The 23,512-nt window shown below is 31.7% G+C and overlaps 1 protein-coding gene across 1 annotated transcript in view; it reads right to left on the bottom strand.

Annotated features, from left to right (window-relative positions):
* Positions 1–5,196: 5,196 nt before the first annotated feature.
* The window catches only part of LOC107441075 (glycerophosphocholine cholinephosphodiesterase ENPP6-like), a 22,953-nt gene continuing 4,637 nt past the window's right edge, over positions 5,197–23,512 (bottom strand). Inside the window, exons 2-7 of the mRNA XM_016054215.3 lie at positions 20,408–20,782; positions 16,954–17,063; positions 10,653–10,802; positions 9,034–9,177; positions 7,230–7,344; positions 5,197–5,565 (exon numbers count right to left, since the gene is read on the bottom strand). Of these exons, the coding sequence (XP_015909701.2) occupies positions 5,321–5,565; positions 7,230–7,344; positions 9,034–9,177; positions 10,653–10,802; positions 16,954–17,063; positions 20,408–20,782 (1,139 nt within the window). The 3' untranslated portion in view covers positions 5,197–5,320. The remainder of the gene's footprint in view (positions 5,566–7,229; positions 7,345–9,033; positions 9,178–10,652; positions 10,803–16,953; positions 17,064–20,407; positions 20,783–23,512) is intronic.

The raw sequence follows: 23,512 nt of genomic DNA, 5'->3' as shown, positions 1-23,512 counted from the left end.
GGGCTGTCTTGATTGTTTCGACTTTTTTCTGAACTAACACTTAGTTAGCTAGACTAACTAACAGTTAGTTTAGCTAACAGTTAGTAGAAATGAAGTAACTAACAGTTTTAACCTAACAGCTTGTTAGAAATGAAGTAAAGCTATCAAAATAAAATATCAGCTACTTACCGAAACATTTAGTTTTTGTCACTTTTCATGACACAAAAATGCCAATCTAAAATTTTAGGTACTTTCTTGAAATTTGAATTCACAGTTATTCTGATTGAACTCACTACCAAGGGCGCCGGCAGAATAATATAAAAGGGGGTGCAACCCTCTAACAAACTACCATCCCCTCCCCCCGGAAAAAAATTTAAAATATTCTGCTATTACATTTTGTTTTGTTATTACATATACTTTCATCTGTTCATTTTTTCAAGATACATTTCTTCATTGTTAGCAAGATATTTAAAAAAAAGTACGAATTTCTTGTACTTGCAAATTTTGCCCAGAGGCGATCGCGCTGGCATAGCTACTGACTTTGAAACACAAATAACTACAAACAGTAGTTTCGTATACTAACGTGTTTGTGCACGCTTAACATTATTTATTGTGTTGATGAAGTTTTACAGTTGCGAGAAGTCAGCTTGTGTTATACACCTTTGTTAAACTGAATAACTAATAGAAAATATAATATTATTTACATTTTATTAAATGAAATTTAAAAATATAGCTTAGATATCTGCCAAGTTTGTGAATGCTCAGTGTGCATAAGAAAAGAATCAAAGATGACTCAGAATTCATTGAAAAAGTTAAAAACAGATTTGGACAGCAAACAAGACGATTACAATTCTTGTTTGATTAAACAATTTTTTAATTGTTATGTATCAATAATTACTTAATTATTTGTTTTTCCATAAAAATATGTTTAATAAAAAAATTTTATAACAAAATTTTTCTGTATCTCTTTAATTGTTTAAAAAAAAAGCCGGGGGGGTGCAAATGCACCCCCGTCTCCGGCGCCCTTGCTCATTACGCAACAGTCTTTGCAGAAATGTGCAACTCTTCGAATGCAATACGTTGAACAATATTACATCGTAATAAATCTTATAAAGAATTAAATTGTTCCCCCGGTCAAATGACCAGTTTTGGTAGAATAGGTAAACGACAAGTATTATAATTCAAAACAAACAAAATACAAAAAAAAAGAGATAATTAACTGTATATAGTTGTTATAAAAAGTCATGAGGTCAAATGTGCAAAAACTATAAGATAATAAGCGCATTTTCGATGCAAAAGTTCTTAAACGGTGATTTGACCGTTTTTAGTATGTTTAGTGTTAATACACACTGCATTGAAAGACTACATTGGTTTAAAAAAAAAACATGAACATAAAATGAAACTAGGTATGTTTCAAGCACCCAGAGACAGGTGCTCGTTCTTGCCAGATGTGAATGAGGAAGAAAAAAAATTGAAACTTAAAACAGAAAGTTGCCAACGAAAAATGGAAATTAAAGGTATAAAAGGAAAGTAGAAAAACCATGGTAGCTGAGAATTAAACAGAAACAAAAATTAAAGATGAAATAAAAAACTTGGAGAAAAAAAACGCTGTAGTCGAGAGTTGAAAATGAATTTCCACGCTCCATGGAAAGTTGGTGAGAAACTTACGATGTTTATCGCTTCCCTTATCAATTCTTTTGAAGAAAAGAAAAAAATGCAAAAAATCAACATATTTTTTTATTTTAATAATAAATTCAAGGAACTAAAACAAAACATAGCACACAAGTTTTAAATTGAAATTTTAGTTTATTTTCTGTGTAAAAAACATTTAATTTAAAATCAGTTTACTATCCCAAATTATCTCGGGCAAATGAACAACGTTAAGTGTTAGTCTTTGTATATGTTCACATCTTTATAATCTGAAAAATCAACTGCATTAATTTCACTATCACTCGCGAACGGAATTTTTTTACACTTTTTTTTCTATGTAAATTTCGCAACCATCATACGTATAATCACGCAAAACGCGTGAACAGTCCCACAATCCAACAGCAAAACGCTAAAACAAAATTTGGAAATGCTTCCAATTACATATTGTTTTTTATTCATTTTTTGTTTTGTTTCCGGCCCAATGATAGCGCGACAAAACAAACCGTATTGGCGAATTCTGCTATGACCGGGTTTACTCGGAATAATAAATATTGGCAATATATGCATACCCGAATTAACTCGGGATAATCAAGGAAGCGGTTAATAGTGATAGGATATGTAAATAACTTAAATTCAATTTCATTAAAAGGCCTGAAAACGAATTTCAAACCAAAAACGGGATAGGATATTAGGAATTTTTTTGTTAATTCCTAATACAGTAGGGAACCGATTATCCGGAACGATCGGGACCATCGCTATTCCGGATAACTGATTTTTCCGGTTTTCTGAATCGCTACAAAAAGCCGTTTTTTTAATTGTTAAACCCAACTAAAAAAAAAAATTTTTGGAAATAATCTTAAAAAGAAGAAAAAACGATGAAGTAATACACTAATGATTAGTTCCAAAATGATGGCTAGGTAAACATCTTTCAAAAAAGAAAGAAAAATCTTATAAGGAAAAAAAAAAATTTTTTTTAAAAATATGGCGGGAAAATTTATTGAATTTCATTCCGGTTTTTTGGTTTTCCGGTTTTCTGATTTCCGGATAACGAGTTCCGTACTGTATATAATATTTAAGATTTTTATTTTTGATGGAAAAAGACGATAATGAAGTTATCTGCAAAGTTATAAGAAAAAGAGGAACGTTTGAGTCTTCTGAGTTTATCAAAAGCTGAATCATTTATAGAAGGGTCAAATCCGCTGTTAGGAACAAAACAAGCAGAAGAAGTTGAGTAACGAATTTGAAAAAAAAAATTTAAAAAAAAGAAGAGTAAGACCAAACGAAATGGGCGCGAAAAACGGAAGTATGAAAAGCAGACATTTTCTGCCAGTTAGGGTGATTTCAATTAGCATGAGGGGATACCAGGGACTGTAAAAATGTTAACTATAAACAAAGGTCGCAAGATGATTAGGATGTTTAGTCACAAGTACATCAAAAAAAGTAGAGTAAAATTAATTTTTAGCGTCTATAGTAAATTTAAAATTGGAATTAACCGAGTCTTCTAAAATACAGCATTCAAAGCCAAATGGAAATCCTAGGACTCAGCCTCGAGACAAATATATACATAGCCATATTATTCGACGCATTATAAGATTCTAAGTAAAGTTATAATTATTAGGTGATACTATACAGCTCTATTGTTTTTACCCGGATGAAACCGGTTTGAATTTGTTTACTCTCCAGTATCAATTGGTTGACATTGTAATGCAATACGTTAAATATAAATAAAAATAGAAAATATATGAAATATCTCCTGAATAAAAACCCATTGCATGTATGTTTAAATATAAAAGTATTGCATATAAACTCGTGCGAAACATGTCATTATTAAAAAACTTAAGTGCGTCTAATGATTTGAGCTAATTATTATAATGTACCGATATAATGCTTGATATAATAAATATTCTATATTTATATAACATATCGTCCACTTCATCCAATTAAGGAATTTATATTATAAATCGTTGAATTTAAACAAGTGATACAAGAATGTAAACAGGTGCAAACCGGTTTCAGTCACATAAAAGCAATAAAGCTGCTTTCCATCACCTGATAATTAAGATTTTACGTAGATTCTTAGAGTGTGTCTAATAATTTGGTTTTAATATTATAATATTCTAATATAATGCTTGATATAATAAATATTCTATATTNGTGATTTCAATTAGCATGAGGGGATACCAGGGACTGTAAAAATGTTAACTATAAACAAAGGTCGCAAGATGATTAGGGTGTTTAGTCACAAGTACATCAAAAAAAGTAGAGTAAAATTAATTTAAGCGTCTATAGTAAATTTAAAATTGGAATTAACTGAGTCTTCTAAAATACAGCATTCAAAGCCAAGGGGAAATCCTAGGACTCAGCCTCGAGACAAATATATACATAGCCATATTATTCCACGCATTATAAGATTCCATATAAAATTAAAATTATCAGGTTGGTTGGTTCTAATGCCACTTGTCACACGTGCAAGCCTGCTTCGCGAAACCAAGCTAATTTAAGGCAGAGTGTGCGTTTCTTGTTTTTCAGTGGCGCCATCTATGGCCAAGAATTCGACTTCTGCCACACCATACGTCACACCCGTTTATAGGGCGGACCCATTCATACATCCATTCATTCATCCACAGATCGTAATTTTGACCTGAATCAGAGAACGATCGATCTCCAATCCAGTACCCCCAGAGGTATTGATTTGTTATGGGAACATGGAGGACTTTTGAGACTCGACAGATTTAACGTGCATCAGTCACTTTACTACGCGGGGAGTCTTCAGCCGGCGGGGTTCGAACCCACGAACTCTCGAACATGGACCCAGCGCCCTACCGACCAGGCTATACCGGCCCTAAATAACTATACAGCTGTATTGTTTATAATTATCAGGTTATACTATACAGCTCTATTGTTTTTACCCGGATGAAACCCATTTGAATTTGTTTACTCTCCAGTATCAATTGGTTGAAATTGTAATGCAATACGTTAAAAATAAATGCAAATAGAAAGTATATGAAAAATCTCCTGAATAAAAACCCATTACATGCATGTTTAAATATAAAGGTATTGCCTATAAACTCTCGCAAAACATGTCATTATTAAAAAACTTAATTGCGTCTAATGATCTGAGCTAACTAATATAATGCTTGATATAATAAATATTTTATATTTATATAATACATCGTCAAATTTATCCAATCGTCATATATATATAATATATCGTCTAATTTAACCAACGTCAAAAGGTGCAAACCGGTTTCAGTCACATAAAAACAATAAAGCTGTTTTCTATCACCTGATAATTAAGATTTTACATAAAATCTTATAGTGCGTCTAATAATTTGGTTTTAATGTTATAATATTCTAATATAATGCCTGATATAATAAATATTCCATATATTTATGTAATATATCGTCTAATTTATCCTATTGTCGAATTTATATTACATATCGTTCAATTTATTTAATTGATACACGAACGTAAACAGGTGCAAACCGTTTTCAGTCACTTAAAAACAATAACGCTGTGTAGAACAGGTGCAAACCGTTTTCAGTCACTTAAAAACAATAACGCTGTATAGTATCACCTGTTAATTAAGATTTTACAAAGAATCTTACAGTGCGTCTAATAAATTTGACAGGGACAGTACATGTAATAAAAACAATAACAGTTTCAAAAGTGTGTCAGCCTACATGAGTTTCATAATATTTTAAATTTGTGAAGTGATAAACACAGTAAAGAAGACACCACTGAGTAGATGAAATAGAAGTGATGAGGGGCTGACGATTTAATGTATGTGGGCGATGGTTTATCCTTCTTCAAAATTGATTTAACTTTGTCCAAAGATCCATTATTTGGTAGTGGATCAAGATGCAGAACACTGCACATCACATTATACAGGTCAGTCATATTTAATGCATCAGTCAACCGCCTTTCCTGAAAAGCTGAAAAATATATGAAATTATAAATTAAAATAAGTTATAAAGTTTTTAAAAAGAAGATATAGTTGTTGTAGTTCATTTACGTCGCATTAGAGTTGCGCAATGGGCTATTGGCGACCGTCTGGGAAACATCCCTGAGGATGATCCGATCCGAAGACATGCTCTCACAATCTTGATCCTCTGCAGAGGGGATGCCCCCCCCCCTTTCGGTAGCCCGACTGCCTGCACGCGAAGTCGAGCACTTTACGACAGAACAGTTTAACGAGGACGAATACCGCACACCCTTGGTCCCTACGCAGACTGATCCAAGTGGTCACCCACCCGCACACTGACCGCAGCCAGTGATGCTTGACTTCGGGATCTGCTAAGAACCGCGTCTTAACGGTCAGTCCACTGCGGGACTTAAAATTTTCAATTGCTCAATGTCTCAAAATTAAAAATGAAAGAGAATGACCTAAAACTGCAATAGTATATTACATTAAAAGTGAAGAAATGGATATTTTCGGTCATGCTTGTGTAGAATTTATGTTAAAAAATTATTAATCAATAAAATATTTAAAAGTTTAAGAGAATAATTAAAAATTAAAGCCGGTAAGCAAGATAAGGAAAAGATAATCTTGTCATTAGCTCACATGATTACATCCGTAAAAAAAAGAGTTCGTTCTAATATTGCATTAATATAGTCAAAGCACAATATTTTAATACAAAAGTTTGAGGAACACCAAAAAAATTAAAACTAAAATAGTTAAAAATGATTTAAAAATACTTCCAAGAATATTTAATGTACAGAAGCTGGTTTTTAAAAAATATCTGATGTTTTGATTTTATTGGCTTTTGGAAATATAAAGAAGATCCACGCTGTTTTTAAAGACAAAAGTCTTACTTTAAACTATTCATTAGTATTATTTCTTGATAGTTGTTTAACAAGTATTCGGAATTTCAACTTGATAGCGATGCATTACTAAAAGACATCAAAATGTTAACACGTTGTTTTTATCCAAACACGCTTTTCTACCTTCACTTTGTTGTATAGCTTAAAATAATCCACTAACGCTCTTCTTCAAAATGAGGTAACACCAACACTATATTAAGTTGCAAGTTAAGAAAAAATCATTATCCCAAAGGAGAGAGAGAGCAGAGTTTGCATTTAAGTACACGCCAAATGGCGCGAACGTTTATTAACGTCGCCAACTCTTGAAGCGACGTTGACGTTGTACAGCCTTCTTTTTGCTTGAGTGTGAAATGAAGAAAATTAAAGTTATTGAATAAAAGCTATTATTTTATTAATACGAAATGAATAAAAATTGTACCTAAAAATCCTAAGGAAATACACGCCTTTCTGTTCGTATTTAAAGAAATTGATGAAAGAATAATAAATATTGTTTCTTGCAGACGATTTTCTTCTTCAGCGAAACAAACATGAAGAAAAAAAATTCTTTATCTGGCATTTTACTTATTAAGAGCATGTCAAACCATTTTTAGTGGTCTAGTGGTTTAATCAGTTTGCAAAATGGAAGTTCGTTAAATAGTAGTCCGACCGTAGTTGCGACTTTATTTGTTTTCTTGTGAAGTTGTTTTTAGTTTTATTATTATACAGATTTTTTTTATAATGACATTTCATTTTCTTAATAACAAACTGATCACATAAGTAAAAATGACATATTTACCAGGACCAGTTGCCAAAAATATTGTTCTCATATCTTCCACTAGAGCAGGATCATAGCCATGAGTACCATGAAGTTTATCTTGGTGACCTTTTAGTGCTTTGTTGGGATCACTTAACTAAAAAGAAAAATGTTGGAAATAAAAATTATATTTTTTTTCCATGCAGATACGAGATTAGTTTTCATAAAAAGTAACAAACTTATTTCACAATTTTCTTTAACAAGATCAGTGGTCGGAAGAAGCGAAACTACTGTAGTCGCTGCTTTTTTCCGTAGTTCGTCGTGCAGTGCGCTACTTTTTAAAAGAAGTAACGTAGTGAGCAATACGATACAAAAAACAGTAGTTAGCAACGATTTCTGAGCAAACAATTAACCTTAGTTAAATAAAGAAACAAAGTTCAAACGCAAAAATTGTATCGAATCTGATTGGTGCAAATCCTTCATGGTCCCTTCAGCGTACACAATGAGAATGCCTCTGTCGCCAAGCGGAAAAATCGGTGCGAAATCGGTTAAATTGTTCATGAGAAATCGAATTTTAAATATGATTTTACGGGAACATTTACAAAAGTACGCCTTTGTGTTTGGTTTCGTTACCTAAAATATCGTCTGCATTAATTAATTAGCATATTTGCCGTCACCCCCTCAAACCATTAAGATTCAGTCCTAGAACGTGAAAATCCGATCATTAAATCGAAAGTTATTCAGCGTGGTTAATTTCTTTGTTTTTCGCTCTATACTTTATTTCTTGGTGGATATAAAAAAGTATTGATGAATTAAATCACGAATATTTGATAACTTCCTGGCATTTCTTAAATCACTGTCGCGAAAAGCATGGAGCTTGAAGGTTAAAAGAATAAAGTCGTAAAGAGTGCAATAGAATAAATAAAAAAAACTATGTCATGTAAACATGAATTAAAACTTCTTAATATCTCTTCATATTTAACCAAGTCAATTTTGTATTCAACATCATTTTGAATATTGGTGAACATTTAGTTCTCCATTTAAGTTTGTCTTCTGAAATTAGTGACTACGTTTGGAAAGTAGCTTGTAGTCGCTACATTTGAAAAAAAAAGTAGTTGTACTTAACTACAAAGAAAATGTAGTTTTTCCAACAATTGAACAAGATGTTTAAATATTAAAGAATAACATTACAGCTGAGAAAATAGAAAACAGTGATTAAATTTTCTAACAAAAAATATCATAGGAATAATTCTAATCTTCTTCTAAAAAACATGTTAATATTTTATGTTCTTTTTTAGAGCTTTTTGTATGTATATTTTGTTATAGTATAGTAAATTTTGTACAAAAAATGCCTAATATACTGTTTCTTAAAGAGAAATCAAATAAATTTCGAAAGTTTTATTATGAAAGTTTTTAGTTTTAAAATGAACTATTATAACTTATTGAGTTACTTAATAAAATATACAAAACAAAATGACTAATTTGAAGAAAAAAATGCTTTAAAAAAAATTTTTTTTTTCGAATAACTTTCGTAAAAAGTTAGGAATTTTTTAAAAAATTTTTTATTATAAAAACATCTGCATTTAAAAACGTGCCACTGGAGCTGAAGTAAATAAACATCTTTTAGTTTTCTCAATATTATAGAAAAAACATGCTAATTATAATAAAAAAATACTACATATTTTTTTTTAAATAATCAATTCATTTTAAAAAATTTATTATGAAAGTTTTACACTTTAAAATATACCTTTAGAGATTAAAAAGGAAATGGGAAAAAATAAACACTTGTTAATTTTCATAATGAAATACATTAAAGAAGAATAATTTTAAATAATTTTTCTCTTACTCCTTTAATTAAAAATCCCTCATTTGCCATCAAGACAATAGGTGTTGTCCGTTCATTTTCTTTGATTCGATATTTTTCTGGAATATTTTCTTTTTTGTATACTTCGACCCCATTCAAATTTGCTTGCTTCATTGCTTCGTAAAGCTATAACATTGAAAAAGAAAAGTTGGAATTAACCTTGATACAGTTTAAAAGTAGTTAAGTCATTTTTAATGCGATCGCATTCTCTTTACGAAAACAATCACCATATATGCTACTGTGAATGACCGAAATAGGTGGTTGTTGACTGCCACCGGTGAATGTTAACAATGATTATATATTAGGTCTACAGTTTGTCTATGTAAAGAAATCCCCCAACCATTTGTCTGGAGCAGTGGCGGTGACTATGGTAACGAGATTTAACTATTTCAAGTTAGGTCATCATTTAAGACAGGTTTCGGCTTGACTCGGCGAGAGATATTGTCTTGATAAACATTTATCTAACTTAGAATATTATAGCCAAATACATTTACCTTATCTAGAATATTATCTCCTCACTTATTTAATTTGCATACATTATTTCCATACGTATTTACTTTATCTAAAATATTATATAAATATGCTCAGTTACCATATTTGGTAAATTATCTCCATATAAATTTTCGCTCTCTGGTATATTATCTTCTTACATGCTCACTTTCTTTATTTTTTTCTCATCGAATTTATTTTACCTAAAATATTATTCCTATGCGTATATACTTCATTTATAATATTGTTTCCTTAGACATTTACATTACCTTGAATATTTTTTTCATAGACATTTACTTTATCAAGAATATCGCCTCCTTTTTATAAGAGATAATATGCATACATATAATTACTGACATCCATGGAGATTATTGATATAATTACCATTATCTACTAATATTTTATCCAGAATATTATCGCTTCACCTACTCATCATATATTGCAAATTATTGCCATAACTATTTACTTTATCTAGAAAATAATTTCTTAATAGAATTAATATAAATTAATTTAATACTAATTTAAAATTAGAGCTTCGTTTACAATTAGCAGCATAGCATGTTGTCATTATAAATATTTATCTCATGCAACATATTATCTTCATAGGTTTCCATCATTAATTATATCTCCATATAATCTGCCTAGAATTATATCTCCATATATACTTATCTTATCAATTACTCATATATACTTATCTTATTGTTATTTAATCCAATGTTATTTTCATAGATATTTATATTGTTATCCATCATATTATTTTCATAGATATTTATATTGTTATCCAGCATATTATTTTCATAGATATTTACCTTACCTAGTATATTATTTCCACTAGCATATTATTTCCATAGATATTTACTTTATCTTATCTAGCATATTATTTTCATAGACCTTATCTTATCTAGCATAATATTTTCATAGACCTTACCTTATCTAGCATAATATTTTCATAGATATTTAATTATCTTATCTAGCATAATATTTTCATAAATATTTACTTTATCTAATCTAGCATATTATTTTCATAGAGATTTACCTTATCTTATCTAGCATATTATTTCCATAGATATTTACCTTATCTTATCTAGCATATTATTTTCATAGATATTTACCTTATCCAGCATATTATCCTGTGGAATAATCATTGACATTGTTCCGAACGATACTTGATACTTTATGAAATCACTAAATTTATCAATATCAATGAATTTCACATTTGAAAGGTCATGCATTCCGTGATCTGAAACAACCATGAGATTCACCTATAAATAATGAGTAGATAATTTGAGAGGATACTTGACAATCAATATAAAAACATACATAAGACTTTTAGATGGAAGACTATGTGACCGCAAATTTAACAAAATATTTAAACTTATTATAGGTGTTCAGAAAGTGCTGACAATTCAGTTATGATTAGAACTGTCAAATGAAGGAGCTAAAATCATGGTAAATCCCAAGCTATAGAGTACTCTTTTCTCGTGTGATTCGGATTAAAAACTTCTTATAAATAACGGAACGGAACTGTAGACTGAAAGACCTTTAAATAACGGAACAGCACTGTCAACTAAAAAAGTTATAATTGACGGGATTGTCATTTGAAAGAGTTATAATTAACAGAACTGTGAAATGAAAGAGTTAAAAATCATGGTAAATTCCAAGCTATAAAGTATTCTTCACTTGTGTGATTAAAATTAATATTTTTTATAAATAACGGAACGTAACTGTAAACTGAAAGACCTTTAATTAACGGAGCAGCACTGTCAACTGAAAGAGTTATAATTGACAGAATTGTCAATTGGAAAAGTTATAATTACAGAGCTCTCAAATAAAAGAGTTAAAATGATGGTAAATCCCAAGCTATAGAATACTCTTTACTCATGTGATTTGGATTAAAGTTTTTTTTTATAAATAACGTAACGTAACTGTAAACAGAAAGATCTTTAATTAACGAAATGGCACTACCAAATGAAAGAGTTTAAATTACCAGAATTGTCAATTGAAAGAGTTATAATTAACAGAACTGTCAAATAAAATCGTGGTTAATCCCGATCTGTAGAATACTCTTCTCTCGTGTGATTTGGGTTAAATTTTTTTTAATAAATAACGGAACGGAACTGTGAACTTATAGAGCTTTAATTAACGGAAAAGCACTGTCAATTGAAAGAGTTTAAATTACCAGAATTGTCAATTGAAAGAGTTATAATTAACAGAACTGCCAAATAAAATCGTGATTAATCCCAAGCTATGAAATACTCTTTTCTCGTGTGATTTGGGTTAAATTTTTTAAAATAAATAACGGAACATAACTTTAAACTAATATAGCTTTAATTAACGGAACTGCACTGTCAATTGAAAGAGTTACGATGAACGGAATTATCAATTGAAGGAGTTATAATCAATAGAACTCTCAAATAAAAGAGTTAAAATCGCAGTAAAATCCAAGACACATAGTCTTCTCTCATAAGTTTTTGGTAAAAAAAAATTTATAAATAATGGAACATAACTGACAGGTGAAAGCGATATAATTTACGAAGCTGTCTTCCGAAACTGCATAATTTACGATCCATTCTTCTGCATCCTTATCTTATAAAACCTGATAGAACATTGTTCTTTGGAAATTTTATTTCCGGTCGCGGAAATAGTTTCGCTATACTTTTCAGACAAACAGGCATTTTGTTTTTTAAAATTTCCGGAAGGAACTAAGTTTAAGACATTAAGAACGTCAGAATCGAAGAGAATTACGAAAAAAAGAGAACTTCAAAATTATTTAAATGAGGTATGTATTTCACATAATATTTTCAAGAGTTATTTGATCGGCCCTTAGAACTAAATAGCCAATACCTTCAATATCAGGCTGTTCTTTGAAATAAAAGCGGCTTGAGACCAGTGCTTACCACATTACCACAATCATACCGTTGGTTACGTCATTGACTCGCAGGGCACGCTGCGGGTTTTTGCGAGAATATTTTAACTTGTAAGTATTAAGAGTAATCGTTGCGTACTCAAGTCAAAGTTTTTGATGATCCCTTAAATTTTTTTTGATGGTTTGTTGGTTTCACTGTGACAGTCCAATATCATTTGATGGTCACCATCATTCAACATTTCCCCTTATGCGTTCATGGTGTTTGATATACAAACAAACTTCCATCATTCCATGTTGGAAAGTGAATACTATGATGGTTTACCATCAGGAGAAGTTTGATTCTCGTGAGTCAACTGTCCATGTTATCCGTAATGGTTCATGATGGTTTTAACTGCACATTTTCATGATGGTTTATTGGGAATTCTTGTTAGTTCTCAAGAATATATCATAAAAAAAATTTTTTATGTTGGGTCATCATGAATCAGCTCGAACTCCTACATTGGGATGATGGTTGTTCGTGATTGTTCTATCATTTGATTTCTAGTATTGTATGGAAATTCGTGATGGTCCATAATAGTAGTACAACAATGCATTTACATTATGCTTTAATAGAAAGTTTTGTTGGTTCAGCAGGAATATACCATCAAAACTATATGGATTTTTTTTGTGTTTCCTTTATTAACTGTGATGGAAATTTTAGATGATCTATAATGGTTCAACAATGCATTTACATGATGGTTTAATAGAAAGTTTTGTTGGTTCAGCAGGAATATACCATCAAAAACATTTGGTTTTCTTTATGTTTCTTTTATAAACAATGATGGAAATTTCTGATGGTTCAACATGAACAAACCATCAAAACAAGTTTCTGTTCTTATGTTGGACCCTGAAAAATCAGTCCACATTCCTACATTAGGGGGATGGTTACCTATGTCGGTTACCATCAAAAATATAATGATTCATGATGGAATTATTAATTATAGCCATCAAGATTATGTTAGTCAATCAATGGAAAACCATCAAAAATTTTGCACTTAGGTATTACAATGTATGTAAGGAAGAAAATCAGGTATTGTAGGAGAAATAAATGAAAAGGAAGGGGGAAAATGCTCAGTGGCAAGGGACCCAAGTCAAAATTTTCAAAGGTTTTCCATTGATGGACCATAATCTTGATGGTAGCCATTAATAATGCCATCATGAACAATTATACTTTCTGATGGTAGCAAACATAAGTAACCATCATCCAATGTAGGAATTCGGACTGATTTACGATGGCTCAGCATAAGAAAACCAACTTGTTTTGATGGTTTGTTCATGTTGAACCATCCAAAATTTCCATCATAGTTTCTTCAAAATCAATAGTTGGAGTGATCATAAACCAATATCAGCCCATTGTGGGAACTGGGTCTGATTTATGATGGTCCAATATTTAAAAAAAATATTGTTTTGATGTTATATTCCTGAGAACAAACAAGAAATACCTTCAAACCATCATGAAAATATATAGTACGAACCATCATGGATTGTTGGTTCATGAGAATCAAATTTCTCTTGATTGTTAACCATCAAAGTATTAAAGTAGCATTTTCCATTATGAAAGGATGGAAGTATGTTGGCATATAAACACCATGAAAGCATAATGTAAAATGTTAGATGATGGTGTTGGATGATCACGTAATGCATTGAAACCAACATAAACCATAAAAAAATTTTGATGGGACCATCAAGACTTGGGGAGGCAGTCATAAAAAAGATACAACTGATGATTTGTTAATAAACAACTGATGATTTGTTAATAAAGTAAATCAAGTCTTCCGAATGTGTTCATTAAGATCATTAAGTTTAAAGGCCTGTTTAGACGATCCAATTTCTTGAACAGAGATTGATTGATATTGATGGAAACTTGTTTTGCTTTGAGCTTGGATCGTGTANTAAAATCGTGATTAATCCCAAGCTATGAAATACTCTTTTCTCGTGTGATTTGGGTTAAATTTTTTAAAATAAATAACGGAACATAACTTTAAACTAATATAGCTTTAATTAACGGAACTGCACTGTCAATTGAAAGAGTTACGATGAACGGAATTATCAATTGAAGGAGTTATAATCAATAGAACTCTCAAATAAAAGAGTTAAAATCGCAGTAAAATCCAAGACACATAGTCTTCTCTCATAAGTTTTTGGTAAAAAAAAATTTATAAATAATGGAACATAACTGACAGGTGAAAGCGATATAATTTACGAAGCTGTCTTCCGAAACTGCATAATTTACGATCCATTCTTCTACATCCTTATCTTATAAAACCTGATAGAACATTGTTCTTTGGAAATTTTATTTCCGGTCGCGGAAATAGTTTCGCTATACTTTTCAGACAAACAGGCATTTTGTTTTTTAAAATTTCCGGAAGGAACTAAGTTTAAGACATTAACACTAGATTGCCTAAGGAAGTCATTTTGACTGCTTTTAATTTCAATTAGAAAAACAATGATGTATACAATGACACAATTTCTTAGAATTTTGTGACTTTTTGAACAACATATAACTTTTTTATTGTTATTATTTACTAATAACTTGTTGCAGAACTGTAAATAATATAAAAAATTTTAAAAATTAATTTTAAACAAATTTATTGACGCATTCACTATCTAGTCATTTTGACTGCTTTTCGGCAATATAGGTATATACTAATTTTCCGTCTTTCTAGTGTTAAGAACGTCAGAATCGAAGAGAATTACGAAAAAGAGAACTTTAAAATTATTTAAATGAGGAATGAATTTCACATAATATTTTCAAGAGTTATATGATTGGCTCTTAGAACTAAATAGCCAATACCTTCAATATCAGGCTGTTCTTTGAAATAAAAGCGGCATGAGTGCAGTGCTTACCACATTACCGCAATCATACCGTTGGTTAAGTCATTGACTCGCAGGGCACGCTGCTGGTTTTTGCGAGAATATTTTACCTTGTATGTATTAAGGGTAATCATTGCGTACCCAAGTCCAAATTCCTGATGGTCCCTTAAAAAAATTTGGTGGTATATGTTGGTTTCACTTCTACTGTCCAATATCATTTGATGGCCACCATCATCCTACATTTTCTATGATGCGTTCATTGTGTTTGATATGACAACAAACTACCATCATTCCATGTTGTGAAATGAATACTATGATGGTTTACCATCAAGAGAAGTTTGATGCTCAATCCATGTTATCCGTGATGGTTCATGACGGTTTTAACTGCATATTTTCATGATGGTTTATTGGGAATTCTTGTTAGTTCTCAGGAATATACCATAAAAACAATTTTTATGTCGGACCATCATAAATCAACCCGAATTCCTACATTAGGATGATGGTTGTTTATCATCTTTCCATCATTTGATTTCTAGTATAGTACGGAAACTCTTGATGGTCCATAATGGTACAACAATGTAATTACATGATGGTTTAATAGAAAGTCTTGTTGGTTCAACAGGAATATACCATCAAAACTATTTGGTTTTATTTATGTTTCTTTTATAATATATGATGGAAATTTCGGATGGTTCAGTTTGAACAAACCATCAAAGCAAGTTGCTATTCTTATGTTGGACCCTCATATATCAATCCGAATTCCTACATTGGGGTGATGGTTACTTGTGTCGGTTATCATTAATAAATATAATGGTTCATGATGGAATTACTGATGATTACCATCAAGATTATGTTAGTCAATCAATGGAAAACCATCAAAAGTTTTGAACTTAGGTAATACAATGTATGTAAGGAAGAAAATCAGGTATTCTAGGAGAAATAAATAAAAAGGAAGGGAAAAAATGCTCAGTGGCAAGGGTCCCAAGTCAAAATTTTCGATGGTTTTCCATTGATGGACCATAATCTTGATGGTAGCCATTAATAATGCCATCATGAACCATTATATTTTTTGATGGTAGCAAACATAAGTAACCATCACCCCGATGTAGGCATTCGGACTGTTTACGAGGGTCCAACATAAGAATAGCAACTTGTTTTGTTGGTTTGTTCAAACTGAACCATCAGAAATTCCCATCATAGTTTCTTCGAAATCAAATGTTGGAGCGATCATGAACCACTATCTGCTAATTGTGGGAACTCTGTCTGATTTATGATGGTCCAATATAAAAAAACAACAAATTGTTTTGACGGTATATTCCTGAGAAAAAAACAAGAATTCTTAAACTATCATGAAAATGTATAGTTGGAACCATCATGGATTGTTGGTTCATGAGAATCAAACTTATCTTGATGGTTAACCATCAAAGTATTAGAGTCTCATTTTCCATTATGAAAGGATGGAAGTATGTTGGCATATAAACACCATGAAAGCATAATGTAAAATGTTGGATGATGGTGTTGGATGATCACGTAATGCATTGAAACCAACATAAACCATCAAAAAATTTTGATGGGACCATCAAGACTTGGGGAGACAGTCATAAAAAAGATACAACTGATGATTTGTTAATAAAGTAAAACAAGTCTTCCGAATGTGTTCATTAAGATCATTAAGTTAATGAAATTAAAATTACTTCGTCATCCAAACCAGCTTTTCTTAACTTCTTCATCATGGAATCTAGAATGCTGTCGATGTCATACAAAGCTTCTTTCATCTCCTTTGAATTTGGACCGTATTGATGACCTTTCAAAAAATATATATTAACAGAATTAAAGTCTCAATTGAAAAAATTGATTGCATTAAAACATAATGAGCTATATAGTCAAAATACCCATTAATTTTGGTTCAAGAACACGCCCACTCGGAAAATCGTTATTGGTGATTGGTGACTAGATATTTACGACTACAATCCGTGGCCAAATTATTAGACGCACTATAAGATTCTATGCAAAATCTTAATTATCACGTGATACTTTACAGCTTTATTGTTTTTACGCGACTGAAACCGGTTTGCACTTATTTACGTTCGTGTATCGATTGATTAAATTGGACGATATGTAATATAAATTCGACGATAGTATAAATTTGACGATATATTACATAAATATAGAATATTTATTATATCAGGTATTATATTAGTATATTATAATATTTAGACCCAATTATTAGACGCACTGTAGTTTTTAAATAATTACATGTTTTGCACGAGTTTATTGGCAATACTTTTATATTTAAACACACATGTAATGGGATTTTTTCATATACTTCCTATTTGTATTTATTTTTAACGTGTTGCTTTACAATGTTAACCAATTGATACACAAACGTGAACAATTATAAAATTCGTTTATCCAAAGATAATTCTTTACAAAATACAACTTACAGTAAGTAATTAATATTTTTCATAATTTTATTTATGACATTATTTAAACATTTTTAATTGTAAAGTATGCAATTTTTACATCATTTTAAACAATACATTTATACAAAGCAAAATACAAAACTTAAGCGAAACGGTCGAATAGTTCCTGAGAAAGTGAATTTTTAAAAATGCGACATTCGTAAAAGTTCGATTTCTCAGGAACTATTCGACCGATTTTGCCATGCAAAATTCCATTCTTTAAAATGACTTGAAAAAATTTACGTCTTATTATTCAAAGTTATTTCGACTGCAATTAAATAAAATATAATGAAAAAATATTTTTGTATGAATTTATCTTTGGATAAACGAATTTTATGATTGTAAGCGAAAATGTTTTAGTTCGCTTGAAAAATTCTTGAGATATAATGAAATGTGTAAAAAATAAAATTAATATTAAGGGAACCAAATTTTTCTCAGCTGTTAAGATTAAACTGCTTGAACCATATTTCCCAGATTGCGGCTACTTCCTAAATTTGTGGGGTCAAAATCTGAATCCGTCGGGGGAAAAAATGTATGTTTATGCAGGAAAAGTACGCTTTTGTGTCTGATTTTGTAACTTCGAATATCGTCTTCACTAATTAATTAGCATATGTACGGTCACCCCATCGAACCATTAAGATTGAATCCTAGAACTTGAAGATCCGATCATTAGATCAAAAGTTATTCGTTGTAGTCTGTTCTTTTTTTACGCACTGTGCATTTAATTGGTGACCTGGTGACCGCATTAGATGGCCCAGCCCAATTCATCTTTTGAATTTTGATATATTTGATAATGTTAGGTGCTTTATAAAGGCAGTAAAGTTCATGGCTGAATCTCCTTCTCCATTGTCCGTCAATCTGTTATCTAACCACCAAAAAAACTTTAAAGGATTTTTCTTCCAAATCCACATTCGTCTTTTGAGGTCATAGTCCACGATTCCAAGGTGAAGATATTATAAGTTTTTAATATAGTAATATCCTGATTCTAAGTCTGAGGACACTGTGATGCCACAATAGGCATTTCCTAGCTTATAACATTTCTTTTTTTTTATCTTAAATTTATTTTTTTAATCATTCATAAATAAATTTTAATTAAATTAAACCAATTATTTCACTTTTATGACATTTTATAAAAATCTAATAGAAATGTTTATATTATTTTCTTAACAGTCACTGTAGCTTCTAACTTTTCATTTCAAAACGAATGTAAAACTCGCTAATTCACTGTCGCAACTAAATTGGAAACAAAATCTATTTATAACCCTTTACTCCTTATTTTGTATCACAAAAATGTGCAGTTACGTAGTTATACTAATTCTCCCAGTCTTTTTGGCGTATAGCTTTCGCCAAATTATTTTCAAATTTAATATTACCTGTCTTGTTTTGTTCTTGGCTAAGTTATCTTTCCATAAATCTCCAACCATGGAACTTTTCCTGTACTCCTAACTGTCCGTTGGGGACAATTCAATTACTTTTAATTTTTAATTCTTGGCGTTGGAGCTAATTAACGGGTTTTTTTATGTTACAATAAGAATGATTCTCTTGATCCTTTTAAAAGACTTTCTTCTTTATTTTATAATTTTAGAATGTGGCCGTGTTCATTATAATAAGATTTACATAATAAATAAATTTTTCGTAACCGTTTTCATTTATTTTTCTAAAATAAATATCCCTCCTTTATAACAAAATAAGAATATATCTCACACGGCCAAAAATTATACTTAAATTCTACAAAGAAACTACATCCACTATACAGTAGAGAACTTTATTTTATAACCATCGTTAAACAGCAGACGTATAGGGTTTACGACTACTACTAATGTTCAACTCAGAAGCCTTGAAATTTTGAACCCGATTCAGATGACAAGGGAACTCCTGGATTAAATATTGGGTGGCAGTTTACCTTCAGGAGGGACTTTTTGATGGAACGAACCTACATTTTCGTAACATGGACAGGAAAACCTTGAAAACCTCCCACGGTTACCCGGACGGCAAGGGATCTCTAACCCATGATACGTCTACCAGTTAGGACATTTTTACGTCAGCACTGTGGTCGGTGCGAGCAGGGCGCGGAATTCAAATCGACCTGCCATCGCTTGGATTTGAACCCGGTTTCACCTCATTCAAAGGCGAAAGCTCTAGATTCTGCAAAATTCCTTATTGTGTTATCTCGTTATTTTATTTTATATTTTATAACCGTCGTTGAACAGTCGACTCAATTTTTTAAACAATTACGACTATTAGTGTTAAACTCCGCAGCCATGTAATTTTGAACCCAATTCAGAAGAAAAGGGAATTCCTGGATCAAATATTGGGTAACATTTAGCCTTCAGGAAGGACTTTTTGATGGAACGAGCCCGCATTTGGTTTACATGGAGTGGAAAACCACGAAAACCTCCCTGCAGCTTGCCTGACAGCAAGGTTTTTTAACCCATGATACGTCTACCTACGACTGAGGACAGTTTTACGTCACCATTGTGGTCGGTGTGAGCAGTGTGCGGAATTCGAATCTACCAGCCATCGCTAGGATTCGAACCCAGTTCACCTCATTGGAAGGCAAACGCTCTATCTAAATGTGATTTAACTGTCATTAATCTCTTTAATTGTGAACTGTTTGCATTGATATCAATAAAACTACCGAAAAGAACATTCTAATCAAAGAATCTATCTGAAATAACTATCTCACCTGCGTAATCCGTAGAGCCATAATACATTAGAACAAGCGATAATCGATCCTTAGGAAATCTTTTGGACGGTTTGAACATTTCGACAATATCATCAATCCTCTCCAAAAAATCTTCTTTTTCTTCTGGCGTTGAGGGACCGAAACGTTCTCTCTCGCATATTGCTGGATGGTAACCTCTGATCCTCGCTTCGCATCCGCCCCACCAATACATGGCAGATGTCAGTTGGTTCTTCTCGGCTGTGATCCAAATAGGTTCTGCCCCGTTCCACCAAATTGGATCCGTGGAATTTGGATCTGAATTCCCAAGGTAATAAGTATCCGTATCGTTATCGTAAAGATAGTTATCGACAAATCCATGGTTTTCTGGATAGAGACCTATAAGCAAACAAATAATTAATATTTCATTTTCTACTTGAGAAAGTCCATGGCAGTTTTTCTCTCTATAAGAATTCGAATTTTCCAAAACACAAGTGCCTTACCTAATGAGAGGACACTCACATTAATAATTTAATCTCTTAAAGACCACATCTAAGCCAAAAAACATACTTAGGTAGTTAGGTACTTTACTTACGTCACACTAGAGTTGCAAAATAGGCTATTGTCAACGGTCTGGGAAGCAACCCTGAGGGTGACCCGAAGACATGAAATCGCAATTTTGATCCTCTGGAGAGAGAATGGCTCCCCGGGTTTCGTAGCCCGAAGACCTGCGCGAGAAGTCGAGCACTTTACTGTACAACAGTTTAACGAGAACCGATACCGTGGACCCTCGGTCCTTACGCAGGCTGATCAAAGTGGTCATCTGCCCACTTACTGACCGCAGCCAGTGATGCTTGAGTTCGGTGTTCTACTTGGAACCGTGTCCTTACGATCAGTTTACTGCGGGACACATAGGGGAAGAAGGCTACCTTTCATAGACATAATGTAAACTAGTCCTCTAAGGTTACGTGTGGTCCTTATGTATAACGGGAAAAAACAATATTTGGGAGAACAACAGTTGAGGTTCTAGAAACGGGTTTGCACCCTCCTCTCCTCCTATCCAATACTGGAAATGGGGAAGGGTTGGGATGAAGAAGAAAAGTTTTGTCTTTACCATACATGCAGTTTGTCCAGCAACTGATTCAGAGGTCACGTACATTCTGACCGTCACTTTGCTTCTTATGCGCATGCGTTGGAACTTAATGTGTTGGAACAAATGACACTTTGCTATATCTGAGTATGTTGCTCACCCTATAAGTCGTTTTTCTTGTATAGCATACTACACCGAGCAGTTCCCCGTGTTAGTTTTGTAATCCAAGAGCTGGACTTTCTAGTTCTATATTCTTTGTCTATAAGCAATCGAGTGATTCTCCATTCACATACCATATATGAAACGAAACTTTCTGACTCTAGCTGCCCCAGATCACATGAATGTGATCTCAATTCGGCAATCTAGTATTAGTACGTACACGTATTTTTTGTTATACGTACATTTTTTTTTTTTCAGTTTACTTACGAATATGTATTCCAGTACTGATTTAAGCTTTGTTTATCTGAGCTCATTCATCAAATTTGAAAATAACATGAGGGAAGGGAGGGGGTAACGAAAAATACGCAAAGCGTAGTTACATATATACAATATATAAATGAATAAAACATTAAATATAACAAAGGAAATAAAAGCGTAAATAAATTCGCAGTCTAGATAAATAAAAAATAAAATACACGATGGAAAAAATAAAATATGTACATCTATACAGCGGAATTGATAAAACTTTCGAAGGGATGCTGAAGAGTGGATGCTACTCTTGAATCCCTGCATCACTCCCCCTTCCCCCCCCAAGGGCTTCTACGGTGCAGAGTGATGCAGTTCATCTTGAGTAAATTAAAAGAGTGCGATAATAAGTTAATTTAAGTATTTTTATAAGATACCGTCGATGACGAAGAAGGCGGTGGCGGGGCTGAATTCGGCGTTTACGTAAATTAAGCGGAAGTCGAAAATATTATTGAAATTACATTTTGAACATCTTGAAGCTTCTTTTTTAGAGAAGGATGTGCTGAGTCGTTGTAAATAATTATCTTAAGTGATCTGTTTTAAGATCTTTATACATCGTATTATTGCTAATATATCAGGGCGCACGTGTAATTTTTCGGAGAATTCTATTTTGATAAATGTTAAGTTTTTTAATTTGGGTCTTAGTTAACGTTCCCCGTGATGGGGAGGCATAGGTTAGAACAGGCCTAATGCACATGATGTAGATCAGTGGTTACCAACTGGCTGCCCGCAAAGCCTTTTTTGTGGCTAGCGAACTAAAATATATTAGTTGCCATTATTTTGTGGACTATTTTCGTAAAAAATCTACATGGGTTTAAAATACTTTTCTTTCGTTTAAAGAAACCTAATTTCTTCGTTTCTGTGAAATTTAACATACCAACGCAAAGTGGGCCAGAAGACCATGATCTTTGGCGAAAAGTCAAAAATTAAATTTCAACTAAAATATGTTTAGGCAGCTTTGATATCGCACAAATTAAGTATTCATAATCATTTCAAACATTATAATTTACTTTTTGGACCGACGAGAGAAAAATGTAGTAAAAAATATGTTTAAAAGATTTTTTTTAAATGTAACTTTTAAATTTATATTTCGGAAATATATATAGGATTTTCACCTTTCTGTTACATTTTTATCAGAGTAATTAGTCTGAAATTATAGTAAAATTTTTCAATTTGTTGGATTAGTTAATACTCTTGACAAACTTATAGTTTATATCTTATCATTTGACATTTTACAATGTTTGAATGACTTTCGAAACTTAGTTCCAAAAAGTTCCACGAGGTAATTAGCTAAACTTTTTTTTTTGTCTTCTTTGATGCTTCTTTTTTCGAAAAAACCTGCCCCATTTTGCTCGTATTGCAAAGGTGGATTAAATATACCGAAAAACCAAAATTATGTTTTTTTTCTTCATGTTTTCGCATTATTTTGTAATTAATTCGCGTTATTTTGTAATATTAATTCGGAAATATAATTTGCTTTTCATCTTTAATATAAAATTACGAAAATTATTATATTTTCATTGCTATATTTAATTATTTAAACGTACTATATTAAAGATTATAATTAAAAAATG

The sequence above is a fragment of the Parasteatoda tepidariorum genome, chromosome 9, assembly GCF_043381705.1.
Source record: "Parasteatoda tepidariorum isolate YZ-2023 chromosome 9, CAS_Ptep_4.0, whole genome shotgun sequence".
NCBI classification, from domain to species: Eukaryota; Metazoa; Arthropoda; class Arachnida; order Araneae; family Theridiidae; genus Parasteatoda; species Parasteatoda tepidariorum.
Note: the sequence above shows the minus strand (reverse complement) of the source record. Positions and strands in the feature narration are given on the sequence as shown.